The 24,293-nt window shown below is 34.5% G+C and overlaps 2 protein-coding genes across 5 annotated transcripts; both read left to right on the forward strand.

Moving 5' to 3' along the window:
- Window positions 1–769: 769 nt before the first annotated feature.
- On the forward strand, window positions 770–6,194 carry LOC140780275 (uncharacterized protein At4g28440-like). 4 transcript variants are annotated; one of them, XM_073125701.1, is made up of 4 exons: window positions 779–902; window positions 1,394–1,629; window positions 5,651–5,845; window positions 5,950–6,194. In XM_073125701.1, the coding sequence occupies exons 2-3, from the start codon at window positions 1,407–1,409 to the stop codon at window positions 5,839–5,841; spliced, it is 414 nt and encodes a 137-aa protein (XP_072981802.1). In that variant the 5' UTR covers window positions 779–902; window positions 1,394–1,406; the 3' UTR covers window positions 5,842–5,845; window positions 5,950–6,194. The 4 variants fall into 4 exon arrangements, with proteins under 4 accessions (XP_072981801.1, XP_072981802.1, XP_072981804.1 ...); XM_073125703.1 differs by having other exon boundaries at window positions 859–968; XM_073125700.1 differs by having other exon boundaries at window positions 770–902; window positions 5,651–6,194.
- An 8,602-nt stretch (window positions 6,195–14,796) lies between these two features.
- LOC140797591 (transcription factor bHLH168-like) lies at window positions 14,797–16,527 on the forward strand. Its single transcript, XM_073151173.1, has 3 exons — window positions 14,797–15,096; window positions 15,854–16,189; window positions 16,347–16,527. The coding sequence occupies exons 1-3, from the start codon at window positions 14,959–14,961 to the stop codon at window positions 16,434–16,436; spliced, it is 564 nt and encodes a 187-aa protein (XP_073007274.1). The 5' UTR covers window positions 14,797–14,958; the 3' UTR covers window positions 16,437–16,527.
- The last annotated feature ends 7,766 nt before the right edge of the window (window positions 16,528–24,293 follow it).

The following is a 24,293-nucleotide window of genomic DNA, read 5'->3' on the forward strand; positions in this document are numbered from 1 at the left end:
AAAGTGAGAGATGGTGGAGATGGGCGAGAGCCGAGAGGCGATGGAGAGGCATGAGTCGAGAGGCGATGGAGATGAGGCAGGCGATAGAGTGAATCAATGGGAGGGTTAGGCAATGAGGCAGGCAGGGATCGATCAGGGTGAGGATGAGAGATTTGTGTAAGATAGTGAGAGATAGGATTATGTTTAGGTTTAGCTTATATAGTAAGGGTTGATGGGTTGGCCAGTTGATTTGACTCGATTTGTATACTTAGACGGGTTAAACGGGTCAATGGGATAACTATATAAACATGAACATGACCTGATTATTAATCGGGTTGACCTGTTACTAAACTTAAACCCGATTAAGAGGCTGGTTATCGAGTCGGATCAATATTTGCCATCCCAAATTTTAGCCATCATTATCGCCAGAAGAGCCACATATTTTTCATATGTACATATTATTACGGTATATATATAGGTATTAGCTTCTGTACACAATACATAGTAATTTACATGGGTTAATCCTTTCCATTCATATAACAGATACTTAGTCCGAACCAAAAGGCGAAAAGGATAGATAATAAAACTCCCACTTACATACATAACAGTCAAAGATTATAAGACCAACTTACCAACTATTTTTGAATCCAACGGCCATAAAAGGGCCACGTCTAAAATCGTAGTGGCTCACTGATCCAACTGGCATTGATCTCATAAGATCGGACGGCTGGAAAGTGATGTCTCCACGATGGCGACCTTCGAACCCTTCCTCCGAGATGACCCACCCCTCAGTCCCAACACAACACCCCCCCGCCCACCCCCAACAAATTCTCTCCGCCTCCCTCCTCTCCATAGCAAAAGGAAAAGAAAAAAGAAAAAAGAAAAGAAAGAAAGTAAAAGACCAAACTTTTGCCTTCAAAACCGTGAGTATCCGATCCCTATCTCTTCCGATCTGATCGACTTTCGCATTCTTTTCTCTTCGCAGTAAGGTCGGTTAGTGTTTCTTGATTTGGTTTCAGTGGCTGATCGTGAATTTTCCTTTTTCGATGCGTAGTGAATAATTTTTGGTAGGATTTCATTGGGAGATGTATTCATTATCTACAAAAATTGGGGTTTAGATTCGAGAAGTGTTTGAGTGTATCATCTTCTGTGTTTTATTTACGAGTCAAACCCTTATTTGTACGCATTGGATGGCCATTTATTAGATTTCTCTCATGCTTAGGAATTTGGGTAATTGTTATTGCACGCATTGCATATGCTTGTTTCATGTAGTTTCAGACAATCTTCGGCTGCAACATTTTAAAAAATAAATTATGAGTATGTTTTGGCAATCAATTAAGTTTTTGTTTGTAAAAATGGAGGCTTTTTATGGTGATTGTTTTCTTGCTAAATGTTTGTTGATTGCTATGTGAAGGAATCTTAAGAAGATGGCTGAGTCCAAGCCCAATTTGAGGAAGCCGGTGTTTACCAAGGTTGATCAGCTTCGTCCTGGCACAAATGGGCACACCCTGACTGTGAAGGTGGTTGACTCGAAGATGGTCTTGCAGAAGAGTAGACCTAATGCACCCCAAGCTCGGCAAATGCGAATTGCTGAGTGCTTGGTTGGAGATGAAACTGGAATTATCGTTTTCACTGCAAGGAATGAGCAAGGTGGTTACTTTTGCAAATTAGCTTAAAGATCTTAATAATTAAGTGGATAACATAAGTAATTCTATTAAGTATCAATTTATCATATGAGCATGGCATGTAAAATGCTTGTCATCTGAGTATATTCTTTACTCCAGTTTGTTTTTTAGGTTTAGTACCAAGATGTCTTGGAACTTACATATATCTATTTAAATGGCTTGATCTTTCAGAAGTCCAGAACTTGTCATACAATGCCATAGAATTAAGAAGTGAGAGAAGATTGGAAAGAATGTATTTATGTGAATTAGAAATGCAGCAGCACATTGTCATGTTGTTGTTCGGTTAAATTGTCTATTGATGTTCACTTGTTCTGTAATATGTTAAGAGAAGCTCTCCAGACTGATCATATCTCTAGATTCCTCCTTCATGTAGTTAGTAGTATGTGCTGGTTAGGTTTATTGATTTGTGAGAAGGAACATTTTGTATAACTATGCAAGGATAAGAATCTGGTATCTTTATGTCAGTCATTTTAGGTTTTGGTGTATGTCTACTTATTTGTTTAAGACAGTGCACAAGTATAATGAAATTCATTTTTTTAAAATGTCAATTGCATGTGTGTGCATGTTTTTATGTACTTTACCATTAATCTATTTATTCTAAAAGCTTGGCCAGTCAGAAATTGCTAGTGTGGGTGGTTCCAGTCATTACTGTCTATTCAAGTCTGGAGTTTCAATAGAAGCTAAAGTTAAAAGGGATTATTTCCAAATCGTTTCCTTCTGAGTTCTGATGTTTAATATTGATAATAGATTAATCTTCTAGTTATTAGTTCTTTTCGAACTATGGTTTAGTACTTCTCAGGCTTGAATAAATTTTGAAGCACATGTTGTCAGATTATTCTAAGAATCATATTTTCAAACATTTAGCTATGCTAAAATATTGTAAGTAAATTTCTTAAGATTTTGTATCTTTTCTTGATGTTTTAAAAGATGCCAGCAAATTTGATCGTGTGAGTGAACCGAAGTAGTACATCTATATATATTATATATAACCTTTGAAATACTTTATCTTTGCTTAAGTTACTAGTACTAGCACTGAAATTTATGAACTATTTCTGAAATTTCAGATACTTTATAAATTTGTTAGACCAGTTATTTTTGGGGAGGATCTTGTAATGCTTCTTTAGAGAAAATGATTTTCTTTCCTTTTGGGGTAACAAATTTATGTCATAGAAGTTTAATATCTGTATTCTGTACTCTGTCCCATGTGATTTATATTTCATATTAGCTTAATGCTTTAACTAGATATGACAAGTTTTCTGCACTTACAATTTGGCAAGAAACAGCTCATATTATTATATTGTTGATTAGTTGCATGCTCTATCTTTACCTAAATTAGTGAAGTGCCAAAATAACCAATGCCCTAATCAATTCCATGAGCCCGACCTTTTGGCATTTCAATGCTAATATCAATTTATTGAACGATATCAAATTAAAGGCTATCATATCTTTTTCAGTTATATCTATTCTTGTGAGATTCTCGCATGTCTCATCAATGTACACTACCTTATTGTCATTGGTCAAATCCAAACTTGTGAAACATTTTCGTACCATTTTTATTCTCAATCACTACTTGTCACTTGTCATGGATACAGCCCTTTATTAACTTGTTCAGAACGTAAGACTTGCCATTGTATATAGTGCTTTCATATGTACAAGTCATGGGAATAACCTCTCCAACAATGAGGTAAGGCTGCTTATACTTTTCCTGCCAAACTCTAAATTCATTGGAGACTCATTTATGCTGAAATAGTTCCGTTTAAAAGAAATCAAGTGGAATAGGGATCAAAGGAAGTGAAACAAATTAGGTTACTGCAAGACTGGGACATGATAATAATCATTAAGTAGTTTCACTTTAGTTTCACTTTTAGGAAATAGGAACCAAGGTAATAAAACCTTTATTGAAGTGGCAGTGTAGCAATGCAAGTGAAAGAGGAGAAAAGGAAAACACCCACTTGGTTGTGGGGAACAAAGAAAGGAAGGTCCATCCAGTTTGCAGAGTAAAGAAGGATAACCTAGCAGGTTTTGGGTGAGAGAAGGATAATGCCACATAGATGTGAGAGAGAAGGGAGAGGAAAAGAGAGGACGATTATAGAAGAACCTTATTTCCTATCAGAAATTTCTGCTAAATATTTCGCCACTCATTAATGTCTGATGTCTTTGTTGGTTTCTTTTATAGGCTCCTCCGAGTCCTAGTTTAAATATGTATGGATTAGAATGTTTTAGGACTTGAATTCTATGTCCCACAAGATTTAAACACTTTTATAGAAGAAACTTACTTTCAGATAAGAATCTGCTAATGTTGTCACTTATTGATGTCCTATGTGTTCTTTATAGGCTCTTGTATGCCGTGGTTTAGGTAAGTAAGTTTTGAAATTCTTTATGACTCAAATTCAAAGTTTCATATAAGACTTGAAGGCTTCTAATAAGCAATCGTCACAATGAAGGCTTTTAAAGTGTCATGAGGAAAAAAAAAATTGAAATCTTGGAAAGGAATTTGACTCAATTAGGAGTGCTAAAGGCTGCGGTTAGGACAAAAAATAGTCATGATTTGAAATTTGATTGTCTACCAAGTTGGATACCTTCTCAAAATAACTATTAGTGTAGGTCTAGGAATCTTTACATTAATAGATTATTTTTTTTCGATGGAGAGAACCCACTTAGGTTAATTAAGTTGGCTAGCTTAATAACTAATTAAAAGGAGTAGTGCTATAGATCCTTTATGAGGTTCTTTTATAATGCTATGACTAAGATGTGATCTACAAGGCAGGGGTATGAGTAATGTATAGAAGGTGATGGTTATTAGTTGGGGTAATAGTCCAATACATGGGGAAGTGATGGTTATCTATTATGTCATGTTTTCAGTTATAAGTTGTAACATCGCCAAATAAGTTATCACTACCTTTTAAAGGACATTATAAGGATTTGAAGCATTACTATCAAAAAAGGGCAGGAGACATGCTTACAGCATTACTGTACTGGTTGCTTTTTAATTGCACCCTACCATAGATAAAATCATTGGTTTCAATATTTTCTAGTAACTTGTTCATCTCAAGTCCTTATCTCAATTTTGTAAGATGATTATCACGTGTACATTAATTCTTACTAAAAAGCATATCCATTATATAATGCCATCTTATGATTCTTTCCTCTTAATTTAAGGTGGATCAGATGATGACACCACATTTATAGTGCTCCTTATCATGTTACCTTGATTTTGTAAACAGTGTCTCCAATTTCTGCTTGTTGAACAATTGATTCTAGTAGAAACCTTCACTTTCTTGAAAATTTTGGCTTTGTTAATATTTTGTTATTTTTTTGCCTCTATTTTTTTTTTCAATTCAAAAGTATATGATCCCACTAAGTACAAAACCTTTATTTTTCTTTGTTCTCTGATGTTATGGTCACTTAAGTTATATGCTAATTTTGCTAGGAGATTTCTGTTGGTTTCTTGATTTTGGCTCTCATATTGTGACTTTTATAGTTTAGCTTTTACTTGACCTTTCTTAAGTAACATATTCATATTTGCTCAGAAACATTTGCTACCAGATGTGCTCAAATGGTTAGTGAATCTACTTTTCTGAATACGGAGTTTGTGTTTGTCTCTATCTCATTTGGGCTATGTAACTATATGCGGGCATGATGAGTGTGACCAATCTTAACATTGATGGGATTGTCATATGAATCAATCTCTTCCATTCTATTCTGTCTAAGGTCCTCATCAGGGTCATTCATTTTTCCTCTACTATTTTCTGACAAATTATTTTAGTCCAAACCTGCAGTGGCACCTTCATATTTATTAGAAGGAAATGTCTTTATGCTTGGAAGGTGTTACAGTTTCTTGCAGATCGCACATGAGATCTGCATTCCTTTTAATCCTAATCCTTTTGATGGGATACCTGTAGCCACGAATAACCATCCTTGACTAAGATATCTTTCATCTACTTGTTATGATACTTATTAGCAAGTATTCCATGATTTTTGTCCAGCGGACTTGATGAAGACAGGGATGACAGTAATTCTGAGAAATGCAAAGATTGACATGTTTAAGGGGTCAATGAGGCTTGCGGTTGACAAATGGGGCCGTGTGGAAGTCACCGAACCAGCTGATTTTACAGTGAAAGAGGACAACAACCTGTCTTTAGTGGAATATGAGCTGGTCAATGTCATCGAAGAATGATCAGGTACAGCCATGCTGATATAATATCTGAGCAATGAGCAAATCAGGCCTGATGTGCTTTTGTTTCTTTCGGTGTTTGGCATATCGTATTTCTGTTCTTCCAAGCAGCTTGAGCTCATGGAGCTTCCAGGCAAGCTCTGTGTTACATGGGTCACAATGCAGCCTGTTTGAGCCTCTGGAACCAGAAGATGGTGATTTCTCCTTATATTTATGATAAGTGGAACTTATTTCTGGCTGTTTAATTTACTACAGTCATTATACTGGTATGTGCATTTCAGTTCTGAAACTTGAGGATATGTCAATTAATTACTAATGCTCACAATATGATATCTCATCGTGCCATTTGATTGATATCTTCCTGGATTTGTGTTCCCTCTGTTCTGAATTGATCTTTAATATTCCTTTCCTGAGCAATTGTAAGGAGAAAGAAAGAACCAGTTATATAGGTTTGTATTAAATAGGTGATATATATATATATATATATTCTTAAGTTTTAGTTAAGCCTATTCTAGGGGCATCGATATATTCCCTTTATTGAAATTGTTATGTAAAATTTTCTACAAGAAAAGTTGCAGCTGTGCACTTCTGATAACTTGATATAACAAGTTGAGATATGGTTCTTCAAAATTTTAGAAAAGCATGTTAGAACACTACAGAGATATTTGTGAACAATGTTTACGTATAAAGCAAGTTAATATTTTGTAATGATTGACAACCATCAAAACTTGAATAACATCTCTCTTCCTTTCCTTTTGGGATACAAATATGGATACAAATAATAAATGAACAGCAAATTTGAATCTACAGGATATTATATAAGAAAATATAGGGTTTATTTATTTTTTTATATATACCCCTCAAAAGCTCTTTATTTGCTTGTAACACCCCCTCCACATTTTGTATTTGAATATCCTTCAAAACCCTATTGGTTCTTTGCATGTCCTAGTTGCTTTGTGCTGATTATATGTTAGAATCTAAAGCACCTAATAGATAAATAACAAATATGCTCTTATTTGAGAGCAATGTATCTAGTATTTTTATCCTTTTATTATTAAAATTTTTTTGTAAATCACACCTTATATTTGACCTATTTTGTGATTCACATTCTGTTTTTAAGTATTTTGTAACTTGACTTTTCCTTTTCCTCTATAATTCTCATTTAACACTCTGTGTTAACTTAGACGGTATTAGAAAAAAATATTCCTTTATAATATATAAAAATCTATAAATACCTAAATTACTCTTATTATTTTCATCCTATTTTTTCTTTTCCCAAAAAAGAAGAAGATGAAGAAGAAGAAAAGGAAAAAGACGAGGAGGAGGAGAGAAAAGGGGAGGAGGAGAGATAAGGAAAGGTGGCGACGACAACGAAGGTGATGGTGGAGGAGTTAGGTGGGGAAAATGGTAGAGGAATATAGAAAATGAGAGAGAATGGTGGGAGTATTTTAGTATTTTAGTAGCGTCAAGGTGTTAAATGAGAATTATAAAAAAAATGAGGGGTTGGATTAATAAATCCTTAAAGATCATATGTGAATCACAAAATAGGTCAAATATAGGGTGTGATTTATAAAAAATTATTATTAATTGTATTTAAAGTTTAATTGTTTGTTAACTTTTATAGTTAACTATGCAATTACAAAGTATCTTAAGAGGCATATATACATATTCTAATTATGTAGACAGGCTAACAGAATCTATATATAAATTAACAAAAACTTGTTTAATTCTATATTTCAAACTAACAACACTTGTGTAATTTTATGTCACAATTAAATAGAGGAACTAATAAAATCCTAGCAAAATAAAAAATAAAAAATAAAAAATAAAAAGTGAGATCATATCTATTATGTTACTTATATTAGGCTTGAAAGATTTAATCAAGGACGAAGAAGATAATAGAGTTTAGGATTCTGTCCGAGATAGACATAGTTGTCAAGGAGTTCACCAAATGAAGGAAAGGAGGAAATAAACAGTTAAGGCAAAAAGAAAACTATTAGAGCGAAGGAGGAGATTATTTAGGCAAGAGAGAAGAAGAAATTTCAAAAGAAAAGTAAAATGGGTGAATGATGCTAGGGTAAGAAGGAAAGATGATGCTAAGATAAAAAAGAACGAGGATGCAGTTTGGGCAAAAGGGAGGAGATGGTTGGAAAGTAATTTTTTTTTTCTAGAATCTTAACGGTCAGCTTTTTTTTTTTTAATTTCTTAGATATGACTTGTCATCTTTTTTCAATCTCTTACCTTCCCAAAAATTATGAAATCTCCCTATATTTAATGGTTTGAGATATTCTCTGGCATTTAAAAATATTGGGTAATCTGTAATTGTAAATTAAAATGGGTAGAGATGCAAAATGAAAAATTATATTGATTTTTTTTTCAAGTCGCCCTATTTTTATTTTAGAGGAGTATACATGAATAAAAAAATATTAGAGATTCACACGTATGGGATTTTTTTACAAAAATGTGTAATGGTTAACCTTAGACCCTGATCTGATGCTAAATTTAGATCTGCACATTTTCAATAAAATATTCATAGGACATTTTATAAACATCCGAATAATATCAAACCAGTTGGAAAAGGTCAGTGACTTCCTCATCTATAACTTTCAAATTTAGAGTTTTTAGAAAAACGAAGGGTTAATCCGAGAAGATAAGGAATAATTGTTTAGATAAATTTGTTTAGGACTTTTTGATTTAATCTCTATAAACAGGCGCTTCTATCTTAAGTATGCTTGAAATAAAAGATTAATTGAATTTTGCCTTAGCATATCTCTCAACTAGGCTGTCGGCATCTACATCTCCCTTCTCTCTCTTCACTAACCACCACATCTTTCGTTGGCAAGTCTTGTCTAGCTTTTAATCTCCCTCTTTTGTCGATCCCCTTAGTCCCGTAGGGCAAGTCTTTTTCTCCCCCTTCATCTCTCTATTTTAACCGTCTCTACCTCCCGTATGGTTTTCATTTTTACCGCTACCAATGTTGTAGGCCAATCATAGCCTTCAACCATCTATTACATTCGCATCCGCATCCGCATCTGCATACTACCACTACCACCATCTATTGTCGAGCCACCTCCATCAATTACTCGGCATCCAATCCATTATCACCTCCATCCTATACCTAGGAGTCTGTTGTTCTGCCCACGGATCTCAAATCATGTGCAGACCTGAATCTCGTAGGTCTGACCCTCCGACCTCTGTCTACCTTTTCAAAGATATCTTCCGAACTATACATCTAATTTATGTGAAACTAAATTTGTTGGAAATCTCTCTCCCATGGCTACCTCGTGTCAAAATTTCGTATTGATCTAACGGCTATATTCTTCAAAATATATTTCAAAAGTTACGTCTTCAAATCTGTCCGGAACAAATTGGATTAAGCCGGTTCATAATATAATCCCTAAGAAAACTTATCCATAATCTTAGAAAATTTTACAAATCACACCCTACAATTATTTTATTAACACTCTAAATAAATTATCTAGATTAAAATAGACTAAGTAATTTATAAAATATCTAGATTACCCCTTAGAAAAGAGGGTTTGATTTGAGAGAAGAGTTTTAATTTTATATAGTAGGGTTTAGTTTTAGGGAAGGAGAAAAGATGATTTAGATTCAGTGGGGGTATGGTTTAGTTTGAGGAGAGGGAGATGATTTCGATTCGGCTAAAGTGGGTTCGATCAGTTAGATAAAATAACGCATTAAATAAAAATCTCAGCAATTATGCAACCGAATCCTTGCCCTTTTAACGTGCAAAACGTATAAAACAGCCCAATCAGATAGCATCGTTTTCAACTCGGTCAAAAGAAAGAAATAGAGGAAGAAAGAAAAAAAAAAAAAACCCGAAGGGTCAAAATGATAAGACAGTGAATAAATATAAACTGAAAAAAAAAGAAAAAAAAAGAAAATTGAAATCCTTCTTCTTTTCGGATAGCTAGTTTTGTCGTTTCACACGGAAAGAATTGATGGTGAAAGTATCGTCGTTTAGCTACAAAATTCACATGTTGATTAATAGAGACAGTGTACCTTATTAAAAGGTAGTTCTAAGAAGCCAACCAACCGAGTAGGAATGGTGTGACCACTTTATTGGTCTCTTATTAGAATTTCCCTCACTCAATCTGTGGCTAATTCTATGGCAATCAACAATGCCATGCAGAGACGGCTTTGTTGAAAATTCTTTTAGCTCGTCAAAGTTTTGCTGTGCATTTTCTACGGTCTTTGTTAATGTTAATGATGATAAGTAGAAGACCACAAAGGGTTAAGTTTTTCATACATTTAGAATTATGTGGAACACTTCCCTCCTACCGTAGTCTACTTAGTCTTTTTGGATTTGTTTAGTTTGAGGCTAAACTCCAACTTTATTAGTTGATAGTTTTAATCTTTTTTAAAAAAAGTGAACTTAGAGGATTAGGAGTTTCTTGCTTGTTTTTTTTCTTCTTTTTTTTTTTCAGTTTGATAGTTGTTCCATAGGTAACGAAGGTGATTAGACCAGAGATGATTCCTACTTCTGGAGTCCCACGTAATATTTATAAATTAATGTATACACACATTTTTAGAAAATTTATTTTAAAAAAAACTTCATGTAAACATTTCTAATGGATAGTTTTATAGATGCAAAATAACCATTTTAGTACCCTTGAGTTAAAAATTTTAAGGTTAAAGTATAAGTGAGAGGGGAGCTGGGAGCTACTTTTAAGGTCAAATTAGGATGATGTTATGTACTTTTGGTGCCGTGAATTTTTTTCATTTCAGATATTAGACGTAAATAATTCTTGTCAAATGATAAATATTTATATGATAAGGTGTCCATTCGTAATAAAGTTAAAACATAAAATGCTTTTTGATAAATTCCTCCTATATATATATATATTTTAGAAAGTTGAGGATTTCCATTAGTTTAATTTATAAAGTTAAAATTAATAGTGTGTCAAAATAGGAGGATTGGAGATAACTTGCCACCAAGCTGAATTGGGCATCAATTTACACCCGGATTTTTCAATGTTATATCATATTCAGTTAGTGTCATAGAGTATAATCTTTCAGATTTTTATCTTTCTTAATCAAATATCCAACAAGATGCTTTTTGGAAAGCAATGATTCTTTTTTTCTTCTTCTTCTAATGACATGATTGGCCCAAAAATCCCACCAAACTATTTAATGTGTCCTTTATTATATATACATATGACTTGCTTAATTGCATCTTGTGATTGTTAGGAGGGTTAGTTATACTTTGACCTCTTAAACTATTATATATCTCAATAGATTAATTTTTTTTAATAATATCTCTCACTTTTTTACATTTTGGGTACGTTAAGTACAGAGATTTGGTTTGATTTTTTTTTAAAAAGTAACTTTAGGCATAAAAATAGGAGGTACAAATATATTTAATCCAATTATTAAATAGGAACATGAAGGTTTAAAAAAAACTTAAGTGGATTAGATTCAAATGGTTTAAGTGGTTTACACGCGTTGTTCAGGTTGTAGACAAATTATTGATATCATAAACAATTAACTCGGATCAACGGTAGGTAATTTAGTTATGAACAGGTTGACTAAATTTGGTTTGACCAAAGTTGATTTAAGATGAAAATGGGTTGGAGGAACAAACACAAACATGACCTCATTGATAATCTATTTAGACAAGATAATCCCTTTGTAGTCTGTACCCAATTATACTAAACTCAAAATCAAATCTTTGAGTTAATATCCAAATATTGAATTGACTCAGAAAATATATCATGTGATCAATGTTAGATGCTCTAAGAAGAATGAGAGTAAAATTGAAGGTACACTACAACAATGTTATGATTTTACAACACTTTCTTAATATTATTATATTAGAATTCGATCTAGAATTAGTTTTAGAATGAAGTCAATCAGAGATTCAGATGAAAAATTATAGCTAAAATAGTGGAGCAAGGTTAGGACGGGGCAGAAATAGAAAAGACTGACGTTGCGGAGGTCGTCGGAGGGTAGCGGATGGTCATGGGATGGTGGTGGTCAGCCTTATGAGTAGATGACTTGTGGAGGTAGATGGTGGATAGGGTTTGAAGGTGGAGATAGTGTTTTTAACTTAGATTGCACTCCGCATATTTATAAATGCTAACCGTAGACCGACCTTCATTAGGAGTTACCTTATTAGCTTTTATAATTCAACTAGGACTCTTGTTTTAAGATAATTAGGACTCTTACCTTTAGGCAACTAGGACTCTTGTCTTAAGAGTTTTTATAACTTAATTAGACATGCCTTAGCAGCTTATATAAACATGAGTCAATTAAAAAATAAATAGACTCGACTCAACCGACTCGACTAACTTAACCTACGCGATCATATTATAATAATCCATCACGCTTATGATATTTTGTCCTCAAGATAACTAGTCTCTCACTTCCTTATACTCGTGTAGCTTTTTCTGCCAATTAGTGGACTTGGGTTCATTCCCCTTGGGTCCACCTACTTTACATCCAACTAAGGGTGTAGGAAAGTTAGAAAAGGCGAGAAAATTAGGAAATGCGTGAAAGTTCTTATTAAATGTAATATAGTGCTGTTATACGGAGCATTCTAAGTCTTTAGTTATAATAAGAAATATTATAATTTTAGATAAATAAATATTATTCCTTTACATCCACTCAAGAGTATTTTTATCATTTAGTATAAAACATTACCTCCCAATATAAATTCACTATTCTTCAATATTAGTATTGATTTAGAAATAACTTATACTAGTAGTAGCTCTCATATTTTGATATTATAAATTATACTACTTCTTCTAAAATTGACCTTATTCTACTAGTGAAACAAGGCCTTAAAAACTCCTAAGATCTTCTACATTCAAATGCTTTTTAATTTGGTACGTAACGAGACAAGTCTCTATAATCGCAAAATGTATACAAATTTATCACGTTACATGTCAGGCGTATAAGAAAGGAACCCATGGAAGAAACCTTGAGGCTCTTAATCAATTTGTTTAATTCTAGTTTCGTGAACAGGAAACAAACGTGATAATTAAGAGATAAAAGAGGGAGTTATCCATACATGCAAGCATGCAGTTGAGATTTCATCCCTTGTTCCTTGTCACCGGCCTTTGGGTGGAGTATAGGATAGATTAACTCATTCTTTGAGTAACCTTTTGATGTCACATATCGACGCTAGCTTCATTATCCTCGTTGAGGAAAATAGTGTGGAAAAAAAATTAAAAACGTGAGAGTTTCTTTTGGCCTTTGGCTTTATAATTAACAGTCTTATCGTCCCATCTCTCTTTATTGTCCCACTAATTAGGGTAAGAAAGTTAGCTAGAATGATATAGACTTGATCCATGAAGAGGGCACTTTTTTTTTAGAAAAAAAAAATATTTAAGACAAGTGGGAACTTAATGGTATCACTAACACAATAAAATTATAATTAAACTAAAAGTTTTAATATTTATTAAATAATCGTTGCTATTTTTATTGATATACACAAGATTATATGAGGTTTTATCTTATACTCCTTGTAAAATAAAAAAAATATTTTGGAATTGATTTCTGTATACTGTTAAATTGTATTTAGGATTTACTTACCGTTAAATTAGGAAAATAAGAAAAATAATAACTGTGGCCTTCTTTATTTATTTTTCGCGACATATTGACCCTCTTAATTATATATCTTATTTTATAAGAAAAAAGATTAAAAAGTTAGGATAAAACAATTATTTGAAGATTTCTATTAACATCCTCAAGAGTTAAAAAACATTTAGATAGTTGAGGAAAAATTTAAAAAGACGGTCTATATAAAAAGACTATAGTTCACAGATTCTAAGCATAATTAGTCCTAATTATAGTCGTCCTAACTGAAATATTGAGTTTTTGATCAAATTAGCTTTATTTTAAAATAAAATAGACACAACGGGTTTATTTTACTATAGCACTAACTAAAATATTTAACTGTTAAATATTCTAGTAAAACATTTAATTATTAAGCAATGTTTTATGTAAAAACCTCCTACGCTCAAGGGATATAAACTATTATTTAAATCGTTTTAATAAAGGTACCGATAAGATTAGTATTTTACTTAAAAAATACCGATCTTATCAGCATTTAAGTAAAGTGCTTAATAATTAAGTATTTTGTTGCAGTAAAGTAGAGCTATTTTAATACTTAAGTTTGTTGGTGATTTATTTTGATAAATAAATTTAAAAAATAAATAAATTATGATGAACAATCCGGAAATATCTTGAAAGATTGTAGCGGAACAGACTAAGAGCAACTCCAACTGGGCTCCAAATTTGGAGCCAGGAATAGTGGGGCTCCACTATGAAAATAGAACCGGACTCTATTTGTCATATTAACTTTTTAAAAATACCAAAATTGCCCAATAATTGTTATATTCAATAATTTTAATTTCATTGGTATCCTTTATTAAATAATTTAGTTAGTTAAATTGAGTATATAATTAGTTTTACTAATCGGTTTTTAACAAAAATAATACCATTGGAAAGGTCTCATCGAGACCTTTAAAAAATGTAATTACTTTTATTATGTTTGGTTAATTTCTGCTTATTTTATGTAATGTAATTTTGATATTTTTAGTTAATGACATGTAATGCTTATTTCGATGTTTATTTCGTATAATGTAATTTCGATGCGTTTAATTAAAAAATTAGTAATTTAAAATTATTTCTAAAACTGTTGAATATTAGTTTTATTTTAAAGATCTCGATGAGAGTTTTCTAACCATATATTTTTTATTAAAAAATAATAACGCTAAGATGATCTATTAAGTAATTTAAAATAGCTAATATAATAATATATATTATATTATTATTTTAATATATAAAGGCTCCAAATATTGAGCCAGCATTGTAATACCCAAACCTTCTGAAAGGTCTCACCGAGTAGGCCCTACAAGAAAATGCGACAGCTCCAAAATTGTCGCTTTATATATAACTGAGAGGCTAAGAGCCCACCGAATCTGACACGTAATCCCACCAATAGAAGTGAAACCTCTTTCTCTCTCTCTCTTCAGAAGGCTAGCTACCAAGAGTTGGGATCTTCTTCCCTTCTTCTACTTGTGTTGTTTTGCATACTAGTGGTTAAGTTTGAGTTAGGGATATATAGCATAGAGGGAGAAAGAGGCAGCAGAGATGAAGAGTAGTTGTGCTGGTGGGGGTGGAGGTAAGATGGATAGGAAGATGATAGAAAAGAAGAGGAGAATAGAAATGAAGAACCTCTGCCTAAAGCTCTCCTCTCTCATCCCAAAGGATTACTACACCACCAGAAAGGTAACTAAATAACTAGTCTTGTGCTTTCATATACATATATGTATATCTCCTTTTCTCTTGGTCTTTCTAAATGATATCTATGTGCCTTTGGTGAATGCTTGATACCCCACTTCCTGATTGTTACCTCTCCATGCAACTACTTTAAAATTTAAGGTATCAAATATTTTTACACACTCAAATTTTGGGCTTCAAATTTTTTGATTGACCAGAATGTGGACTTTGAGAAGTGATTTTTTTATTATATAAATAAAAAATATCTGCGTTAGGCTGGATGGTTTTTTTTTTAATCATTTATATTCTAATTCTACTATATTATCCAGTGAAAATTAACAAATATTGTGAGGTTACTTTCTGATATTTCTTGTGTCTGAGGTCTGGTAAAATATGTCTCTCTACTTGAACACACCTCCAGTTAGGTTTCCGTTCTTGTATTCTGTCACATCTTTCTTGGAAGCAAAGAATGTGTAAGATAAAAACAATTCAACTTCCAAATCTGAAACAGAGAACGGATAGCAACCACACACAAAAAAAAGAGGCTCAAATATTATATGTTTAATGTTGTAGTATCTCTTGTCACCTGGCCACTACCTTATTCATTGAGGTCCTGCCATCACTATTTTATAAAAGATACCATATTTTTTTATATCATTCGTTTCCTATATTTAATTTTATTGTTTCCAGAAAAAAAAACGGGTTATGACCTTTTAATGCTATCTTTGCATTACATCTAATGCATTATATTTTTCTTGTTACTAAGAACGTATTAACGCAACAAGATTACTTGGAGGAAGCTGCATCTTACATCCAAAATCTTCGAGAAAAGATCAAGAATTTGAAGCAAAGTAGAGATTTGAGAGCAAGCATCAAAGGAATCAGCAAGGAAATTAGCAACGAAATGACGATAGGAACTAAATTGCCGTTGATCGAAATACGACATCAAGACACTATTTTGGAGGTGGTTCTGATTAGCAGCCTTAATAAGAGGTTCAAGCTCCATGAGGTGATTAGTATTCTACAGGAAGAAGGTGCAGAAGTTGTTAATGCAAGCTTCGCTGTCATCGGTGATAAAATCTATTACACAATTCACTCTCAGGTATATATGGAAGTTTTGATTATTTCGTAGTTACATTTAGTCGTCTTCTTTTTATTTATGCATTACAATTTAGCATCTAGATGATGTATCATAATGTAAAGTACTTTTAATGAAAAAGGAAATTTGTTTCAACAATTTCTTACTACTTTTTTTGCAGGCTCTTAACTCTAGAATTGGCTTGGATGCTGAAAGAGTGTCTCAGAGACTCAACGAGTTGGTTCTGTATATATTGGCGGTAACAATCTAATTCAAATAAATAATTACAAAAAAATTGATCAAATAAAGTAATAAAAAATTAAATAATTTTATAGTTTACAACATATTAAATTCTGTATAAATGGAGTCTAGCCTTGGGTACTATTTTTTAAGATCAATCCATCCTCAATCAATTGCTTTTGGAACAGTGAACATTGATTTTTTGCTTTGCACACAGAACAAAATTTTTATTCGAGTGCTTTGTCGAACTAGAACAGTGTAGTACTCTCTCAAATGTAGTAGAAAACTCAAAGTTTATTTATAGAATAAACCAATTAACTAATTTTTTAGTGTACACTTATTTATAGAAATAAATAGCCACGACTAAAGGGTGCAAAATTTTGATGGGAACTAAAGGCACCTGATCATGAAATGGCGCATTGAAGGACGCACTTTTTCAAGACAAACAATGCAGCACTTCGCACAACGAGTTAATTGCTTCGTTTGAAGGGACGCACCTCTTTAGGTCATAATTGAATCATACCGAAATTATTTCATGCAAAAATTAAAAAAAGTAATTTTGGACTTTATCTGGAGCACACAAACAGAACTGAGTAGAGCGGTGCGCAAACGTATGTGAGTTCATATATATAAATTCTTTTAACGACAAAATGGGTACTCTTTTGGGACCTAAAGCTCAAACAATAAATGTGATAATTAACTCACTTCTCTTGTTATTATTATAATAGTCAATTTTCATTCACTTATCTTTCCATGAATATATGATATTGAAGTACTCTTTAAGCTCATTTAGCTACATTATTAATCCATTACCAATAATAAGTGGACCCAATTAAAATTTGGGCCCAAATTTATATAAATTAATGTTTGAAACACTTGCGTGGAAGTATACGTGCCCCTCACATTTATTTATAAAAATAAAACAAATGAATGAATTATAAATAAGGGATAATTTCTTTTTCACCTCCTAAAACTATCACCCATTTCTATATTGACCCCCTGAACCTTTTTTTGGTATACACTAACTCCCTAAATTATTAGAAATACCTTACTTGACCTCTAACGTTAGGATTCAATTATCCATTTCTGTCCAAAAGATGTCATGTGATAATCATCTAATAAATATATGACAATTTTACCCTTGTACATGTGCAAGTCATATGCTAAGTCATGAGAAACTTTTAGGTGGACAAAAATACCCCTCATTCTCTCCCGCCATTACTATGGCCTCAACCTAGCCCACCGCAACCTCCACTGCCATAGCCACTACATCCACGACGTTGACCACCGTCGCCTCCTCCACAGCCTACCATTGTCTTCCTCTTCGACGTGCTCGAGCTTGAATACATCGCAAGATCCGCATTCCTGTTGGAGTTGGATCTTGGATCGGTGTAGCTTCAGCCGCCGCCTCTAGCGATTGCAGCTGATCAAGGCGAGACAGATCCGCTCTCTTCTCCGAGCCCCACCTCAGCGTTGCCGTCACATTCTTCTCCGAGCCCGGCATCGCCATTGCCATCTTCTCCGAGCCCTTTCTCTCTCTCTCTCTAAATTCTTCCCTGTCGCCCTTTTCTTAGAGCTCTCTTTTTCATCTCCAAGCCCGACGTTCCTCTTCTCCGAGTCAGGCATCGCCATTGCCCTATTCTCTGAGCCCAACATCGCTAGAGAGGTCGCAAGAGCTATTGGGGAGGATGGAGACTGGCGTCACCGTTGCCCTCTTCTTCGAGCCTGGTGTCGCCGAAGAGATCGCAAGAGCCGTTGGGGAAGAAGGAGGGAGGGATCAAAATCGGGATTAAGGTAGAAGGAGAGGGTAATGAAGGAATTAAAAAAAGTAAAATATTTAGAAAGGGGATTAAGGCAGAGGGAGAGGGTAATAAAGGAATTTAAAAAAGAAAATTAAAATTTTTAATATTAGTTAAGCCACTTAATTATATCGTCATTATAAGTAATTTGGTCAATTCATTAATTCTATCAATGACGTCAAGGGGGTGAGGTATTTTTGATAGTTAGGGGGCCAGTGTGATACGATTCAGACTTCACCGATGTCGTCTCGAGCATGAATACATTTTAGGGGTGTCTTTTATTCTTATTTTGGTGTTTAATTTATAGAAAAATAAGTTTTCTGTATGTCATGTTCGAACGCGCTTGTGAACGTCTGCATTAGATTCGCAAAAATAGAGAACATGAAATATGTGTTCGAACGCGATCAGGTGCGTTCGAACATGGATGGAGTGCGTTTGAACGCGCTTGTGAACGCCTGCATTAGGTTCGCAAATACAGAGAGCACAAAATGTGCGTCCGAACGCGATCGGCGAAAATCTACTATTTTAGGGTTAATAATTAACAATTTTGAATTATTTGGTTAGCCTCAAAAGGTGTGGATGGCAACCATAGAATCATTATTGAATGAATTAAGTTTTTCCTTATCTCCTCCATCTTCTTCTCTCCCGTTCTCTGTTCCCTAGCGTCGCCACTTTTAGCCTCCCTCGACCAGCCAAGCACCCTAGTCCCTTAGGGGTGGCTCACTCATCCCCCTTCTTCCAATCTATCTATCACTTTGCCCTAGCCCTTCCATCACCCATAATCCTTCCATCTCCACATACTCACCGGTGCCACCCCATTAACACCGGTCCACCAACCTTCATCAACACCAAGGATCTCGTGCCTCCATCCACAGATCCTAAGACGGACTCCCTGATGTTCCTCTACTAATCAGACGATATCTCTAGATCTCACCATCCGATTCACTTGAAATTTAATTTGTTGGAAACCTCTTTTCCGCGGCTAAAAATATCAAAATTTCATACCGATACGACGGTTGAATCTTTCTGGATCTATTTTCAAAGTTCTTTGTTAGATCTTATCTAGATCGAAAAGCCAGAATAGATCGAGCCTTAGCCAAAAGGGGAGATCATATCACAGTGTGTACCAAAAAAATGTTCAAGGGGTCAATGTAGAAATGTGTGATAGTTTAGGGGGTGAAAAGAGAATTATCCCTATAAATAATCCTCGCCAACTCGTCCATGAACTTGGGATCATCTGCTAATCTGTAAAAAATATTTTTTTACCAAAGAGTAGTGAGCATGAAGCCTAGAAAAGTTGTGTAAGAAAAAGATGCAACATAATATACAAATGTCAACCTTGATTATAACAATGTATCCATACAATGTACTCATCATTTACAAAATTATAACCCATTTGTGTTAATAATAGTAAACATGATATGTATCATCCGAAAACATCAATTTCTCTATCTCAAGCTCACGTAGAGCCACAATCATAAGCAACAATAAAGCTCATATCATGCAATACTCATCAAGGAGGAAAGACATTTAGCGGTAGAATCGTTTGCCCCTTATTCGGCAAACATGATTGATAATTTGCGACTATAAACTAAGGACCTTAGTTGCAAAATTCATCACATCATAAGGGTCAACATAGCACATCGATGCTACCCATTTGAGCCCTCAGCTCGAAATCATCGCACCACATGTGCAAAAAATATGAGTCATTATTCAATGATGCTTTGGTCCTGCATTAGGGGTACTATTAAGTCTATGACCTTTATCTCATAATCATAGTTTGAAGATCATCCAACGTCTAGTCTTCATAGTTAGTAGTGTTACACTTGCTCAAACTGACACATGCGGTGCCTCATATTCTCATCCTAACCTCACAACCTCAGGCATTGATCAATATGATCTATACGTATTATATACACTATGCTCCTCCTAACCCTAGGTTGAGTGGGTAAATAGGCACTACCGTGACGAGACTCGACTACATTGTGATACTTGCAGGTAGTGTAGTGATCAATATCATCAATCATTTAATAACACAACTTGAATAAAAATAAATATGAGATTTAGCACTAGAGGGTTGTAGAATACTTCTTTCAAAAATAAAATCCAAATCCAAAAATAAGAGATTACACTAAAAGAAGATCAGAATATGAACTTTGCTGACTTACAAAGATTGAAACTTCTTCGAATGTGCTCTATTGTTGCTAATTAAATTAAAACAATTGCAAGTTTGAATGCTGAATTTTAAATTACAACTCCTCAAAAGAAAAACTTAACAAAAAATACACAAGAAAAGATATTTTTCTCCAGCTCTCAAACCCTCTATTTATAGACTTTTTGGAGCATGAAAATCTGCTCCAAATCGGCTAAAAATCTGCTGTGATTGTGTTTGAAATCTGCTAAATATGTGCATGAAATCTGGTGAAAATCTGCATGAAATATGTTAGAAATCTGCCGCATTAGGTAGGTAATTTGCTTGGCTGGAATTGCTGCTCAAATAGGAATTTGAAATTTATTTACTACTGCAATTATTGCTGAAATTTTGCTTGAATTGGAGATGAAAATCTACTCCATTAGGTGAAAATTTCTTGCTAAACTTCTGCAACTTGATAGAGATTTGATTGCTGAAAATCTGTTGCTTGATAAAAAAAAAAGGAATTTTGACTCAGTCTAATTTAGATAAGGAAGAAAGTGATTAGTAGATCATGGTTTGACTTAAGCATGACTTGAAAGATGAGAGGTAGATTTAGTTGGTTAGTAGTGACTAAGCCTAATTCTGGTTTGAGCCCAAATTTGACTATTTTTAGTGATTAAATGAGATTCTATTGATCAAAGGTCTACATATAACTAAAATACATTAATTAGTTAAAATACAATATTAATATTTAATAATTTGGGTATAACAAATATTACACTTATGAATTTAACAATAACAATTCAAATTTCATGAAATCGTATAGATCTATATTAATTGGTTGATCAACTTTGGACCCTTATATTGATAACAAAATTTATTTGGATGAGAAATAGAAAAATGAAGCATTCCGACTTATGAAGGAAATTTTAATTTGCAAGTTTCACTAGAAGACAAAGAGAAAAGCCCTTTAGATGCTATCATTTGGATATTTAGTTAAATGAGAATAACAAGTTATATAAATATTATTTGATATATTGAAAAAATTTAAGTATTTCATAGAAATTTGATATATTTATTAGAATGTCCTAACTAGCACAAGCTTTATTACTATAAAACTTGATTGTTCATGATTATTTATTTAAATTCTAAAGTTTCAAGGATGAAACTTATTTAGGGATGTTGTGGTTCTTGAGTTAGATACATATTGGACATGATTAAATCGCTTCAAATTGTATCATTTTTTATTTATATTTTAAAAAAATAAGATGACTTTTGGCAGGTGCGTTCGAATGCAAGTAGAGGGCGTTTGAACACCTGATTTATGTTCGCACATACATAACACGATTTTTGGCCGTTCGAACGCCTGATTCGCATTCACACATCTAGAGCCCTATTTTTTGGGCGTTCGAAAGCGCGACGAATAAGTTGGGCGTTCGAAAGTGTGACGAATAAGTTGTGCGAAATAGGATTTGTTTAGCATTTTTGGATGATTGGCTAGCCTCCAAATATATAGAAAAGCAACCAACCTAGAATTATTGATTATTGGGACTTGTTTTCCATCTAGATTTGAGCTAACTTCTCCCTCCTCCTTTCTCCTTCCTCCCCCTCAGAATCCAACCTGAGCTCTCATCTACGACCAAGGTTAATCCTCCGTCATATCTCCCTCCTCACTCCAGTGACCAGCTACACCTAGTAGCTCCCTTCTACCACCTCATCTTTTCAAAGAACTAACCATCAACCATACCTATCATCATTTCTCATAACCCTAACCAAATAATCCACGTCCATCCTGCCACTTCCTGACCTTTGGTCATTGTTTCCTCCATAACTTTTGATCTACTAGCCCGATCGATGAGATTCCAATTGCGTTGGATTCCTAACTTGTAGAGGAACAACATATTAGAATTTCATACCATTCCAACGATTGGATGGTTCCAACGGTAACATCCAATATATATATATATTCATGCACGTGCTTGACATATGCGTTGAGCTTAAAGGCGCGCACGTTCGAGGCACGTGCGCCCCCTTTCCTTCCCTCTCCCCCTCTCTTTTCTTTCTTCTCTTTCTTTCCTTTTTTCTCTTTTCTTCTTTCTTCCCCTGCCAGCAGTCCTTCCCCTCGCATCTTCTGCCCGTCGTGCCAAAATGCCATTAGAACCGCTGACCGCCTGGATCGAAGCACCAAAGCTCCCTCACCCTCCAGGTGAGTGTGATTTGCAATTTGTTGGTTAATTAATATTTTACTCTGATTTTTCTTCTCCTCTTGGTCTCGCCGTGATCTGGCCGACCGATGGCCTTGTGCCCTACCTCATCTGTCTGGTGAGCTATCCTTTTCCTTTTTCATAAGGATGCCCTCGTTGGCTTCCTTTGGCATCCTCGTGGCCACTATCGTCAGGCGGCCCCTCGCCTTGGCCGGCGAGGTGGACTCTCGCCGTTGGCCACCTATGGCAGCTCGACTTCCCCTTGGTTGGCTTTTGTTTGTCGAGGGGAGTGTGCCGGTGGGTTCGACCGAGTTGTCGATGTCTAGGTTTAGCCAACAGCCCTCCTCCCTCCCCCCCGATTGGATTCTTGTTGTAACACCCTAGCCCTAAACACGTGCATGGCACGGGCCTACATGGCACATGAATGGTACCTGACCATTTGGTTAGCTACTGACAATCAAATAAACATGTATCAACCTCATAATTTTATCCACAACATCTAAACTAAGAATAACTCAAGTCTAACTATTAATAGTATACAGATAACCCTACTTGGGCCGCACACAGGCTACAACACATCATCGAGAGCTTTTCACAACTACAAATACACAACAGTGGTATATACATAATTATACAAGTACAAAGTCACCTGCTAAAATGTAAGACAAGGATACATGCACATTTTGGAGGATGTCCACTAATACATCAGATAAGATAACTCATCTAGCATATAACACTAACCACATTCTACTCCTCACTCACTGGTAAGATCATTAAGAGAGTATCTTGTTCCACTCGTTCACCGGGGTTGTTGGAAAGGAGAAAATAAAGAGAGTCATGAGCTAGAGGCTCAGTGAATAGACCTTATCCCGAATCAGTGAAGCCAAACAAAGAGTAAATCATGTACTAGATAATATAAATCAGAAAGAGCATCATGTTATGAATGAGAGTATGAATGTAACCTCAATAATATATAATTGAAATATAGATAACATGTCATAACTGATAAAAGCATATAATCCTCGACAATAAGTAAACAAATCTCCATGTCATAGTATCATCATAACTCTCTCAAATATGACACATGATACATGCCGGTCTATGACCATGTTATGATATTAAATGCAACCATATATGATGTAAATTGACCATTTGATAATCAGGTATTCCGATGAAAATAAAATCATATGTAGTTCTCAACATCTCAGTCATCAATATCATTTCTATATGCCATCATCATACTAGACCACTGTGCACAGTCAACACCTGGTACCCGGTCTAAACATCATGCCCAGAGGCTCAGAGCATACTCGCCATCCGCAAGGAGTATCTCAAATATAATCATACCCTGCCATCCGCGAAGGGTATCACCATCCATCCAGACCGGGCACCATTCTAGCTGATAGAAATCTCGTGAGGATAACTCGCCACATATGCCCTGGCGAATGGCATGTGTCCGAATGTCTACTGCGCACACAGACTAGCGATCTCGAACGTAAGGCCAACAGGATCGCGACTATGTCGAGCGATCAATTATCCACCAAGCGCGTCCTAACCCTCGCGCCCACTCGGATATTCTCACGCTTTCTATCAACTATTCTATTAATCACATTTCATGCTTTTCTTCTAAATGACAGATCATATGCATATATCCAGAACGATAACAAGTCAAATGCATAACATGAATTTAGGTGGAATAGGAATCAAGAAAAATAATGCAATATAGTCTCCGATCATGTAGTCAACACATG

The sequence above is a fragment of the Typha latifolia genome, chromosome 1 (genome assembly GCF_019914945.1).
Source record: "Typha latifolia isolate L0001 chromosome 1, TyphaL0001v2, whole genome shotgun sequence".
Taxonomy (NCBI): Eukaryota; Viridiplantae; Streptophyta; class Magnoliopsida; order Poales; family Typhaceae; genus Typha; species Typha latifolia.

Excerpts from the sequence above, each read along its gene's own strand:
- LOC140780275 (XM_073125700.1), top strand. The coding sequence starts at position 1,407 with ATGGCTGAGTCCAAGCCCAATTTGAGGAAGCCGGTGTTTACCAAGGTT. Across the intron at positions 1,630-5,650 it reads CACTGCAAGGAATGAGCAAG|CGGACTTGATGAAGACAGGG; the intron begins GTGGTTACTTTT and ends ATTTTTGTCCAG.
- LOC140797591 (XM_073151173.1), top strand. The coding sequence starts at position 14,959 with ATGAAGAGTAGTTGTGCTGGTGGGGGTGGAGGTAAGATGGATAGGAAG. Across the intron at positions 15,097-15,853 it reads ATTACTACACCACCAGAAAG|AACGTATTAACGCAACAAGA; the intron begins GTAACTAAATAA and ends CTTGTTACTAAG. Across the intron at positions 16,190-16,346 it reads ATTACACAATTCACTCTCAG|GCTCTTAACTCTAGAATTGG; the intron begins GTATATATGGAA and ends CTTTTTTTGCAG.